Below are 12,759 nucleotides of genomic sequence, written 5' to 3'. Positions count from 1 at the left end.
CATGTGACCCAGCATCTGCTTCTAGGTGTATCCCAAAAGAAAGGAACACTTCAGTGCACAAAGGTATTTTTTGTTTTGAGAGAGAGAAAGGGAGAGAGAAAGGCAGAGAGATGAGAAGCCTAATTCATAGTTGTTTCACTTTAGTTATTTATTGCTTTTCATATGTGCCTTGACCAGGGGGCACTGGCTCGTCCAGCCAAGCCAGTGACCCCTTACTCAAGCCAGCGACCTTGGGATCATGTTGACGATCCCACACTCAAGCCGGTGACCCCGCGCTCCAACTGGCAAGCCTGCGTTCAAGCTGATGAACCTATGCTCTGGCCCCTCGCAGTTTTGAACTAGAAACTTCTGCTTCCCAGGTCAATGTTCTACCCACCGCACCACCACCGATCAGGCTGTCCACACAGACACATACCTAAACGTTCACAGTAGCATTCTTCACAACAGTCAACAAGTGGACACAATCCATGTGTTCATCACCGAAGACGGACACACTCCGGTCCATCTGTCCCTCCAGTGGAAGAGTGCTCAGCCTCAGAAAGGAAGGCGGTGCTGACACATCGCACACGAGTGTCACTACACAGACAGGGAAGTGGACACAAAGACCAGGTATGTGTGGTTCCATCATATGAAGTGTCCGGAGCAGACAGACCCACATGGGAGGCAGGTCACGGCAGTCTGGGGCCAGGGAGGAGGGCTTGGGAGTAAGTGAAGCATGACTCCCAATGAATACAAGATTTCTTTCTGGGTGATGAAAATGTCTTAGAATTAGCCTGTGGTGACGGCTGCACAGCTCTGTGAAAACAGTAAACCCACTGAATCGTACACTGTAAATGGTGATTATTTGCTGGGTCATATCTCAGTAAAGTTATTTGTTAAAGACTTCCAGGGATTTTGTTGAACTCTTAACTATCCCAGCCCTCCTCCTTACTGGGCTGCTGACTGGATTGTGCATGTGCACGCATACGCGTGCTCTTAACCACGTGTGTGCGCAGAGTATCCCCGGTGTTTACCTGGCCTGTTATATGCAAGGTGGCATTGAGACAGACCCCTGGAGACCTGCTCCATTTCCCAAGTAGCCAAGCCCCCAAGCTGCTGGCTCCCAGGTTCAAGAGCAATGCCAACCAAGACTGTCAGGTGTGAACACCAAGAGTCCAGCTGGGATGGGCAGGGTGGCTCGAGCTGTTGCCCCCGAGCGATGGGTTCAAATTCTGCCCAGCACTGCTGCGGGGGGGTGGCCTGCACCTCTGATCTCCATTGCAGAGTGGTGTGAAACTTGCCACACACACGCCTCCCTTTTATCACCTCCCCCAGGGCCTGCAGTGGCCTCTGACTCTGCTCTGGACCATGGGAGCCAGGGTGCTGCCCTGCCTGCCCACGCCTCCCTGCACGGCCTTCCCCAGCTCTTCCGTGGCTGCTGCCTCCTCTGCTCCGTTTCCCGCTCCTGGTCTCTCCCATAATTACCTGTTGGAGAACAGTCTTAAATCTATAAGACATGGAGGAAGGAGGAGGCAAACATTCCCACAGAATCTATCTGCCTTTCAGAGCTTCTTGCGGTAATTAGTAAAGTTACTTCAAATCTTCATCACTTTATTACTGGTTCAGAAGCAACAATGGCTTAACATTTTTTTTAAGGGAAATCATTCAAAATATCTCCTGCAGTTGCTCCAAGGCATAAAAAAGCATGTGTGTGAGCACACATGTGCGTGTACACAAGTGTACATGAGTGATTGCATATGACTGTGTGTGTGGGCATGTGGATGTGGGTGTCCTGTGGGCATGTGTGGGGATGTGCACATCAGTGGGTGTTGGTGTGGGGGCAGGTGTGCATGAGCACATATGGGTGTGTGTGCTAGTGAACTCTGGGGAGGCAGAGGCCTGTCAGGAGGCTGGTGAAGCCCACTGACTTAAGTAGGCGTCACAAGTCCCTTCCCATCCTGAACACCCTAGCGGTCTTCCCTCTGAAGTGGACTTGAAGCCCAGTATCCCAAAGCAGGTCCAAGGTGGCATTTATGTCTCCCATGGCTTTAGGTGCTAGCTGGTTCTTAGAAAAAAAAAGAGAGAAACACTTGACACTGTCATTCCTCAGGTTTATGTTACCTTCCATCAATCGGTGTTGATACGTCTGTAAGTGCTTGAGTGTGTGTGCATATCTTACATACATCATTTTAACTGGACATCATTCACCAGAAAGCAGGCTCACTCTGCCAAACTCACTCTTCAACTTGCACAGGGACCCTCAGGTTGTCATTTTTAGGATCATGCAGTTAGATTCACTGACCTCTGACAGCCAAGCTGTTCTGGGTGCTGGGGATACAACTGAGCAAGAGAGAGGAGGCCCCCTGGGTAGGAAAACAGGATGACAACCCAAGACAGAGTGACCTTAGACAGTGGAGGGTGTGCTTTACATAAAGAGGTAGGATGGATCAGAGACCTGAGTGACATCAAGGGGAAGAAGCAGCTGCGTGCTCTATAAAAAAGAACGTGCAAAGGCCCTGGGGTATACGTGAGCTCAGCTAGGAGAAGCAAATGGAAAAAGGCAAAACCATTCCTCCCTGCCAAGAAGAGAAACAGGATTGTTTCTATTTATGTGTGTGTGTAAAATGCAGTCCATTACCTGACTGGGCGATGATGCAGTGGATAGAGCGTCGGACTGGGATGCGGAGGACCCAGGTTCAAGACCCCGAGGTCACCAGCTTGAGCATGGGCTCATCTGGTTTGAGCAAAGCTCACCAGCTTGGACCCAAGGTCGCTGGCTCGAGCAAGGGGTTACTTGGTCTGCTGCAGCCCCACAGTCAAGGCACATATGAGAAAGCAATCAATGAATTAAGGTGTTGCAACGAAAAACTGATGACTGATGCTTCTCATCTCTCTCCGTTCCTGTCTGTCTTCCCTATCTATCCCTCTCTCTGTCACTGTAAAAAAAAAAAAAGCAGCCCATTACTAGATAAAAACTCCTGCAAAGTTTCTCTTACACAGACTTCATTGAAAATGAATACATTTATGTAGGAAACAAAATTGCAGTCAGGCTCCCCCAGGCACTTCCCTCAGGATACATATTCAGTCTGTGCTTCCTCCCCTAAGAAAAGGGATGTTTTCTTCCAAACACACACAGAGAGGGGATAGTCATCTTCCCACCTTAACTCTGGCACGCTCAACTTCCAGGGTAGGTAACAGGACACCCCACCCATAACAGAAAACCCATGACTCTTTGAGGGCCAGCAAGCCGCTCCCTCCACCTCCAGGACCCAACAGCACTTCCTTTCACCTACACAGCCCTGACCTCACCTCTCCATTGGCTGTGGAGCCGTGACACCACCACGCCCCACCATGCAGAGGGCAGGACCACCAGCCAAGGGCCCAAGGCCCTGGAGACATGCCCAAAAGGAGTGCTGGCGGCAAGTCCCTTCACATGGAGACCTACCAGGTGTCCTGTGGCTCACTGAACATGACAGCAACGTGGAACAAGCACCTAACCTAATCACATCTTCCCTCAGAGCTGGTTTTCTGTGGTGGCCATGGCCTATGATTAAGTTAGTCTTCCTAACGAGATGATCATGGTCTTGACAGGACCCTGCTGGAGTGTTTGGAATTAGAGACTCAGTCCCTGACAGAAACTGGCTTACCTGCTGTGGGCATGGGACCCTGCTCATGACGGCCATCTGTGCAGGTCCTGGGTCCTCGCACAGGCTCAGCCCTCTCACCGCAGGTGCCAAGCCTCATCAAGATAAGTAGACTCTCCTCTTCACCTCTGCCTTCTCTGTGGGAGAGCTCCCACCTCCTGCTCCCCTCGCCCCAATATCCCAGCCAGTGAACAGGTGGACAAGAGAGGAGCCATTGTGGGGAGAGGGCCTGTGACCACCGGAGGCTGCGGACCACACATATTTTTGTGCCCTAAAGTCAGGGTTTCTGTCAGAGTGCGCAGTCCTCAAATCTACACACAGATTGACATTCCTCTTTTCAAAGTCAAGGACTCCTGACACCACGGCCATCTGCACAAATCCATCACAAGTGTGATCTTCAGAGATGAGGACTGAACCTCGAGTGGATGGAACGCCCCACATTCACACTACCTTCTGCAGAGCAGCTCGGACCTCAGAGTAGCTTGGGCTCCTCTCTCCAGCGGCTCCTTCCCCAACCGGGGCTCATCTTCGTCTTTGGCTGTTACGCACAAATTCTTCCAGAATTAGGACAGTTAGCCAGGCGCCCACACTGGTCGGTTTTCCACATTTATAAGTGTTCCCCCGGGTGTCCTCCTATTTTCCAGAGCTGATTCAGAGAGTCAGACACTTCACTCCCTCACTCGTTCATTCCATAAATATTTACTGAACTGCTGTGATTTTCCGAACACTTCATCAGATGACAGGGAGAGAAAGGAATGGGACGTAGACCCTGGCCTCTCAGTCTTCAGCCACATAGATGAAACGCCAGATTAAAACATCAGAGCATCTGAGCTGAACACAGACACAACTCTCAGAGATGGACAGAGACAGACTGGCTGGGGACCCCAGGGCCCATAGAACCACACAGTGGCCAACCCTGTGGAAAACCCAGGATTTCATTTTCCCCATGAATCGCAGACTTAGAGCTGAAGAAACCAGCAACCTAGAAATGCCAACAGCCACAGACCAAAAAGCCCCAAGAACAAGCTGTTTTCTTTATCCAAGAGACCAGGAAGGGGTCAGCCCAGCAAAATAGGCAACTTCTAGACAACAACTGCTCTACTGCAGACAAACACAAAAAATACCATGCCCCCCCCCCATAGCAGTGGAAGTGGGAATCCTAGTCCTGCACCTCCAGGTACCCATCCCTCTGCAGGTGCTGTCAGAGAAAGGCAGCAAAAACAGAAGGCTTGCGTCAAACCCATGGGTATGCCTAGGTCTCCACTGAAAATCACTCATCACAGATCTCAAACAAATTTAAAATTAGGACACAAGGAGACTGTGATACCTTATGCAAATATAATGTAATATTCAGACAAATCACTAAAAAACTATACAAAGAGAAGAGATACACACTCAAAAACAGTATAGTTAAATAAAAATGAATTTTATAAAAGTTCAAGTAACCTACAGACAGCCAGAAAAAGAAAACAAGAGCCACAAGAATCAGTACAGAAAACAAAAAATAAGGTAGCAGATTTAGGTTCTTAACATATCAATAATTATAGTAAATGCAAAGGTATAAAGATAGCAATTAAAAGACTAAGATTGGTAAAGTGAATTAATAAAACATAGATCCAATTATATGCTACTATAAGAAAGTCACTTCCAATATAACAATAGACATGTTTAAAGTAAAAGAATAAAAGAAAAGATATACAAATATTAATTGAAAAAAGCAGCAACAGCTATATTAATATTAGATACAGCATATTTCAGAGCCAAGAAAATTATCAGAGACAGAGAGGGACTAATATAGTAATGATAAAAGGGCCAATCCGCCCAAGAGACACTATAATTCTAAATTGTGTTCATCAAATGTCAAAGCTTCCAAATATATGAACCAAAAAACTAGAAGTAAAACTAGAAATAGACAAATCCACAATTACAATTGGACACTTCAACATCCCTCTCTCAATACCCGACAGAAAGCAGCAATCAGAACTTAACAAATAAATCTGATTATTCTTAACACGAATAATCTGATAAATATCTAGAAAACAGGTCACTCAACAATAGCAGAGCACACGCTCTTTTTACGTCCCCCAGAACACACACCAGTGAACAGACCCTGTTCTGAGCCATAGGACATAATGCAACAAATTTAAGAGAATTGCTGTAATACAGAGTATATTCTCTTAACATAATGGAATCCAATTAGAAATAAACAATGGAAAGACAAAAACATCTATAAACACATAAAAATTATAGAACACACTTCTGAATAATCTATAGGTCAAAGGGAAAGTCTTGAAACAAACATATGCATAGTTATGAATAACAATGAAAATGAAACATCAGTGTCTGTGAGACACAGCGAATGCAGGGTATTTATAGTATTACATGCTTGCATTAGAAAAAAGAAAAGTCTTATATTAATAATCTAAATTTAAAACAGAAAAACCAACAAAACAAAGTGCTGATTCTTTGAAAAATATCAAAAAAATTGAGAAACTTCTAGAAAGAGAGAGTATATACAGGGGTGGGCAAAGGTAGGCTTATAAATAATACAAATAAATAATATAACAATAAATAAATAATAATAGAAGAGTAAATTCTGTTTTGCATACTCACAACTGTAAGCCTACTTTTGCCCACCAGCAATGAAATAGGGGATGTCTGTGTAAACATCAAAAAGACAAGAAGGGATACTATGAACAACTCTATACCCTTACATTTGATTACATAGCCAAAACTACTACAGCTTCCCAGTATAAAACAGATAATTTGAATAACCCTATAACTATTAAAGAAATTGAATCCATAATTTAAACCCTCCCAAAAAAGAAATATCCAGGTCCAGATGGTTTCATCCAAGAATTCTAGTAAATGCTTAAAAAGAGTTACCCCCAATTCTGCACTGTCTCTTCCAGGAAATAGAAGAAAGACTTGTCAATTCACTTTATGAAGCTCATGTTACCTTAATACCAAAGCCAAAAAAGTACCAAAAAAAAAAAAAGAAAGAAAAAGAAAACTACAGACCAATATCCCTCATGAACACAGACACAAAAATCCTTAAAGGATTAGCAAGTAGAATTCAGCAATTTATTTATTTATGTTTGTTTGTTCATATATCATGACCACTTGAGCTTTATTCCAGGGATGCAAGACTGGTTCAGTATTTGAAAATCATCAATATAATTACCATTGCCTAAGAAGAAAACTACATATCAATTTATACAAAAAAAGCACTAGACAAAAGTCAACACTCATTTAATATAAAGCTTTCAGAAAAACAGGAATAGAGAACTTTCTACATCTAACATTACACCTGATGGTGACACAGAATGCTCTCTCCTTGCCTCAGGAAAACTACCTTGTCCACTATATCTGCTCTTGTTAAACAGAATGTTGGACATCTAGTCTGTGCAGTACGCAGAAGAAGGAAATAAAAGGTATACAGATCAGAAAGGAAGATATAAAACTGTCCCTATTTATACATAAATGTTTACATAGAGAAAATCCAGGATCAACAAGAAAACTAAAAATCATGAGCTCAGCAAGGTGACTGGATACAAGATAAGCATACAAATTAATTTTATTTCTATATACTAGCAAACATATGGAAAATTAAATTTAAAATTCAAAAGCAAATCAAGTACTTTGGTGTAAATGTAACACAGTATGTTCTAGACTTGTATCCTGAGAGTGCCTCTCATGAGACATCCCCAGAGCCTGTCCCCTCGCCCCCCCTTCACATTTCAGCACCTCCTTCTCACCCCTAGAAGGAGCAGCTCTCTGATCCCCTGACCCGCATCTGCTCACGAGAGGGTTTCAGCTTCTCCTCACTGTCCCACACAAACACAATGCCCACATGTCAAGAGGTCAGTGGGCCAACATGCTTAAACCTACACTGCTCTCTAACTGGCTGTTTTACAACCGCAATTGAAAGTAAAGCAACCAGCTTTGTACCTGTTTTACTTTAACCAACCAGAGTGCACCTGGTGCCAACAGGGATGGCAATGGCGACATGTGCCCACGCACCTCATGCCCTCCGTGGACTGGTGGCGGTGGTTGCGGTACAGCTGCGGCACGCCCAGCATGGCCTCAGTCAGCACGGCCAGGAAGCCCAGGGTCTCCACGAACAGGGCCGAGTCGATGGACAGGTACGTGATGTAGCCTGCGACACCCGTGAAGGCCAGGACGCACTGCAGGTAGTCCGCAAAGGTGCTCCAGTGCCAGAAGTAGTGAGGGTCCAAGTCTAGGATGGGAGGGAGAGACGGGAACTAGAGGTCAGACCACGGTCAGTGAGAGGAGAGCAATGGGAACTGGGTGGGAGGCAAGGTCAGTGTCAAAAGACAGTGTGAGCTGGGAGGCTCCAAATGCTCTCACCCCGGGCACTCCCGAGGAAGCCTTCCTACTGAACTATCTCAGCATAAAAGTGTTAAACCCTTCAACTCATTTTAAAACAGTTCTATCATCAGTCTAGTGCAGGGTCATTCCGGAATCTCTGGAATCTCTTTCCTGGGTTAGAATCCCCACTTCTCCCCTCCACAACTTTAGATGAATCACGTGTCTCCATTTCTTTAGATGTAAAAGAGGAGTAATGTTACCGAGCAGTTTGGGTTGTTTTAATGATTAAATTAGTTGATCTTACAAATCCTACAAAGTGCCCAGCCCATAATAAAGGCCCAGTAAAGATATATAATTATTATCACTACATCCTGAGTTAACAAAATATTATCCTTTGCCTGATGGATGTATCTTGCAGATAGATAATTTGTAAGCATTCACAGAAATTAGCAGATTACATGAAGTTCATGGGCTTTGGCAGCTGCTAGGGACAGAGGTGGCTTAAGGGATGGATGGGCAGGGAAATGGGAGAGCGTGACATGGCCCTTGAATTGCAGCATCTGGAACCAGGGCACTCTGCCAGGTAAAAAGCCCAGCGAGGGTTACAGGTATGGGGAGGATGTGAGGTGTCAGGCCTGGCCATCCAGGATGCTGGGAAGTGCTATATAATCAGGGGTGGGGAGAGTCCAAGCTGCACACAGACCCTGTCCTCTAAGCGCCCAGATCTGAGTCCCCCCCATGGGCTCCGCACTCTCACCTCATGTGAGAACCCTGTTGGGCTCCTAGCCAGAAGGGTGGCGGGTGGGCAGGAGGTCCCCACCTCTACTTGAGCTGCTGGTGTCCCTCCCTATGTCCAGCAGACACATCTGCAGGTGCCCGGCCCACTCTACAGAGGGCTCCTCTGTCAGCACCTGGAGCCCCAATAACCCAAGTGTGCGGGGTTCTGACGCAGAGCCACCGGCGATGAGTAGGATTTGAACCTGGACCCTGATGCCACGCTTGCCTCTGCAAATCCAAGGGGGAGAGAGCACAGTGGACAGTGTCCCTGTCTGGCTGTGAGACCCTGAGACAGGGCTTAACCTCCATGAGCCTCAGGATGGCAGCGCCCACCCTGCCCCCCAAGGGCCCTGTGCAGGCCCTTCCACTGTCATGTAATTCAGATGGAGGTCAGGACCCTCACACAGTCCTCAGCTGTGATCCTCACCTACACACTTCAGCCTCTCTGAGGGGGGTGCACAGAAAGGCATGAGCCCCCAGGCAGTAGTGGGCCCCTTGCAGGCCCCATCGGTCTACGGTGCCAGAGGCAGGGAGGACGGCACAGCACACAGCCTGTCCCTCAGCACAGCAGCTGGGTGTCAGTGCTGGTACCCCACGCTGATGAGAGGGACAGAGTACTGGCTGCCCCAATGAGCATGAGAAGAAAACCCGGTACAGCAGGAGCTCCTGGCCTCACAGGTGGTCCCCAGGCAGCTCATCCTAGTTAGGGCTCCAGGCGACACCCCACTGATGACACAGGTTATGTAAAGCTCAACTCCAGACCAGGCAGCGCACTAGCACCCCCACGTGGCCTGTCCTGGTCAGTTCAGGCAAAGATTTTCCTGTTCCCAAAACAAGAGAATGACGCCCCTCCAGAGGTCCAGGCCCTGGTCACCAAAGGATGGGGTGGCAGCTCACAGTCTCCACAGCAATGACAACAAAAACCCGCGGGAGACAGTGGTGTAAACCCTGTGGTGACCACACAAACAGCCATGGACCTCTGCATGCCCCACTCTCACAGACAAGGCCACCCTCAGGTGACCCTGCTCACAAGACCCCATGTGCCCCGAGAGGCAGAGAGTCTGGGGAGCTCAGGCTCCGGGCCGCCACTCTCCTCTCTCACAGAAGCTGCCTGAAGGCCACCCAGGGAGGGGCTCACACACCAAGGTCCACAGAGCAAAGTTGCCTCTCGGGATTGCAACCAAGAATTAGGACAGGACAGCTGGTAACCACATGGCAAGCAGCTCCCTCTTAATCAGGGTTACAGCCAAGGGAGGAGGAGAGGGACAGGTTTCAAGAGGGCCTCTCATAACTGTCAGAGCGACTCATGCCTCGTGTGGTGGCTGTGACACCCATTCCTGTGACATGAGATAAGAGAACGGCAAGGGCTCCCCGCCAAGCGCGAAATCCAGTCTGCCTCCCGGGGCCCACACCTTACCTGGAAGTCTGGGGTTGTGGAGAAACTCAGTGCAAATGCTCCTGTCAGTCCTGAGCACCTAGACCTCCTGGTCACCCTGGGGGCTCCCCACCCTGAACCTACACATGCAAGCCACTGGTGGGAGGCAACTCCAGACCCCAATAGCAACCATGGGGAGTTCAGGAGGTGAGGCGTGAGCAGTGGAAAATGAGCCAAGTCCACTTCTCTGTGAAATCCAGATGAAAGGCGAGGGAAGGGAGGGTGGGACAGTGGTTAAGGAAGAAGCAGAGCTCAGGCCCCGGGGCAGCAAAGAACCCTGCAATCCTTCTTCAGTTCAGTGGCTGCAGCAAGAGGACACTCGAGGGTCTTGCCAAAGGGCCACCAGAGCTGCAGAAGTTAAACTGCAGAAAGGTTAGGCTGCATGGATGGGGTCTCCCACAGTCAGGAGGCTGGAAACCCCAAAAGTCACCTTCCAAAGCCACAGCCAAGGGTCCTCCCATGAGGAGCTCAGGGGGAAATCACGTGTCCAAACCCGCAAGCTGGCTCAGCTGCGCCTCTGACAGTCGCCTGTCTCCCGCTCAAGGCTCAACCCGCCAGGGTGTGACCCCAGCATGCTGAATGTGCACGAGGCTACTGGGCACATGTGCTCAGTGCCTCAAAGGCATGATGCAGAAAGAACAGAAAGTTTTCTAATTGTTACAGTCATCGCATTACTGTGTGAGAGTGTTCTGGTAAAAAGCAGATTAACGACCATCTCACCCATTTCCTTTCACTTTTCTAACATGGCACCAGGAAGTTTTAAATTATGCACACGGCTGGAGTACTTCCACTGGGCAGTGCTGTCCAGTGTTGAGGCGCTGACCAGTCCACGGGCTGCCTAGGTCACCTAGAATTTGAAGACCGGTAAATGCGCCTTCACCCACCATATCGCCCTGAGGCCAGGCTGGACTCCTGCAATGCCCAGGTTCCAGTGCTTCCCAGGCTCAGGCAGGGTCACAAACAGCCTCGTTGCTTCAGGACAAGCAGCTGTGATATCAGAGACGAGAGCCTCACTCCTTTATGGGGAGCACGGGCCCCACCTACAGGCTGTCCCGTGTGCTCGCATACTCCCATGCTGCCACGTTCTGTGTGCAGCAGGGGAGCGAACAGACCTCTATGGTCAGACCAGTCCCTGGGGCCAGCGAGGGGTGGACAAGGGGCGCAGCTGTCCCCTTGGATCCTGAGGGAGCCAGGAGGGGGCACAGTTGGCACGACAGCTGGGCAGCATTGACATTCAGGCAAAGTAGGGAACCCGACTGTGCCCATGAGGAAGGGTCAGGGCTCCTGAGGGTGAAAGTGAGGCACAGGCTCTGGGGCTGTGGCCAGCCGCTTACAGCCGGGTGCGAGCCGGCCATGTGACCCAGACTCCACTCAGTTTCCTCACCTGCAAAGCAGAGGGAGTCCCAGTCCCCTATGCAAGGTCAACGCGAGAAATAAATGAGCAATTTCATGTAAAAAAAATGAAGGAATGCCTGGCACGCACTGTGTGCACAACATCAGCAATGACTGAAAACAAAGTCCGCCCTGCCCGGATAGCTTGGTTGGTTAGAGCATCATCTCGAAGCACAGAGATTGCCAGTTCGATGCCCAGTTAGGGCACATACAGGAGCAGAGCGATGTTTCCGTCTCTCTCCTTCTCCTTCTCCAAAATCAATAAATTTTTTAATTTTAATTTAAAAAAAAAACAAAGTTCATGTGACGGGGCTGCCTAGGTCTCTTTCCCACCCACAGGTGGACTCTACCAGCTGCAGCCCTATCAGTAATAGTTACATTTCGTTGGGATGAGATGGTCACCAACTCTCTCTGTCCCATAGCAGGGTAACTACATCAGCACCAGTTTATGGAGAATATAGCCAAACCTAGTGAGGCCCAGGGACCCACCAATGCCAGCCCCTCCCTCCATGTGGCCTTAGCCATGTGGGTCACCCTCCCACCTGGCGGTCCCCAGACTCTGTCCTGGTCACCATCCTCGCCTCACCATCTGTAACTGCACCTCCTCCCAGGGGAAGGGACTGCATCCCGGGCCAGGCAGTGGCTACACCAGGCAGGACCATTACAAGGTGCCAGGACCCACCTGCAGGCCAACCAGACGGGGTAAGGACAAACGTCTATCCATTGTGTGAGTGGGAAGCCCTGCATCCTTGCTGCCAACATTAAACATAGAAAGCACTTTGAAAGTGCTTTCCAGAAACTGGGATTAATCATAAACAGTAAGAGTAACCTCTCAAAGGCGGGAGCTAGAGGGGTCGCCAGGACACCCCCCTGGCAGGAGGCCCTGGGAATGCAGCCCAGGGACCCAGGACTTGATCCCTGGGAGCCTGGTCAGGGAACTGTCCCTTGAAAACAAAGAAACGCAAGGAAGGGTCTGACCAGAACCTTCCTTATGTTAGGAGGTAACACAACACCTGCTGTGGTCAGGGCAGTGACCTGTCGGCCACTCTGGCTGGGACGTTCAGTGTGGTGAAGAGTGCAAGTCCCTGCTTTTAGCAAATAGACACTAAGTCCTTGAGTGCCATCAGCACAGAGTCAGAACAGAAAAACAACAGAGTAAGTCAACAACACCAAAGTTGGTTATTTGAATAAACATCAGTA

At 48.8% G+C, this 12,759-nt stretch overlaps 1 protein-coding gene across 7 annotated transcripts in view; it reads right to left on the bottom strand.

Moving 5' to 3' along the window:
* The window catches only part of SLC66A2 (solute carrier family 66 member 2), a 29,531-nt gene that overhangs the window by 4,485 nt on the left and 12,287 nt on the right, over positions 1 to 12,759 (bottom strand). For 5 of the 7 annotated variants that reach the window (XM_066353453.1, XM_066353456.1, XM_066353455.1 and 2 more), the window contains one exon: positions 7,647 to 7,863. In XM_066353453.1, the coding sequence (XP_066209550.1) occupies positions 7,647 to 7,863 (217 nt within the window). Of the gene's footprint in view, positions 1 to 6,693; positions 6,814 to 7,574; positions 7,864 to 12,759 lie in introns of those variants that run through there. The other 2 variants (XM_066353459.1, XM_066353458.1) reach the window with 2 other exon arrangements.

The sequence above is a fragment of the Saccopteryx leptura genome, chromosome 11 (genome assembly GCF_036850995.1).
Source record: "Saccopteryx leptura isolate mSacLep1 chromosome 11, mSacLep1_pri_phased_curated, whole genome shotgun sequence".
Taxonomy (NCBI): Eukaryota; Metazoa; Chordata; class Mammalia; order Chiroptera; family Emballonuridae; genus Saccopteryx; species Saccopteryx leptura.
Note: the sequence above shows the minus strand (reverse complement) of the source record. Positions and strands in the feature narration are given on the sequence as shown.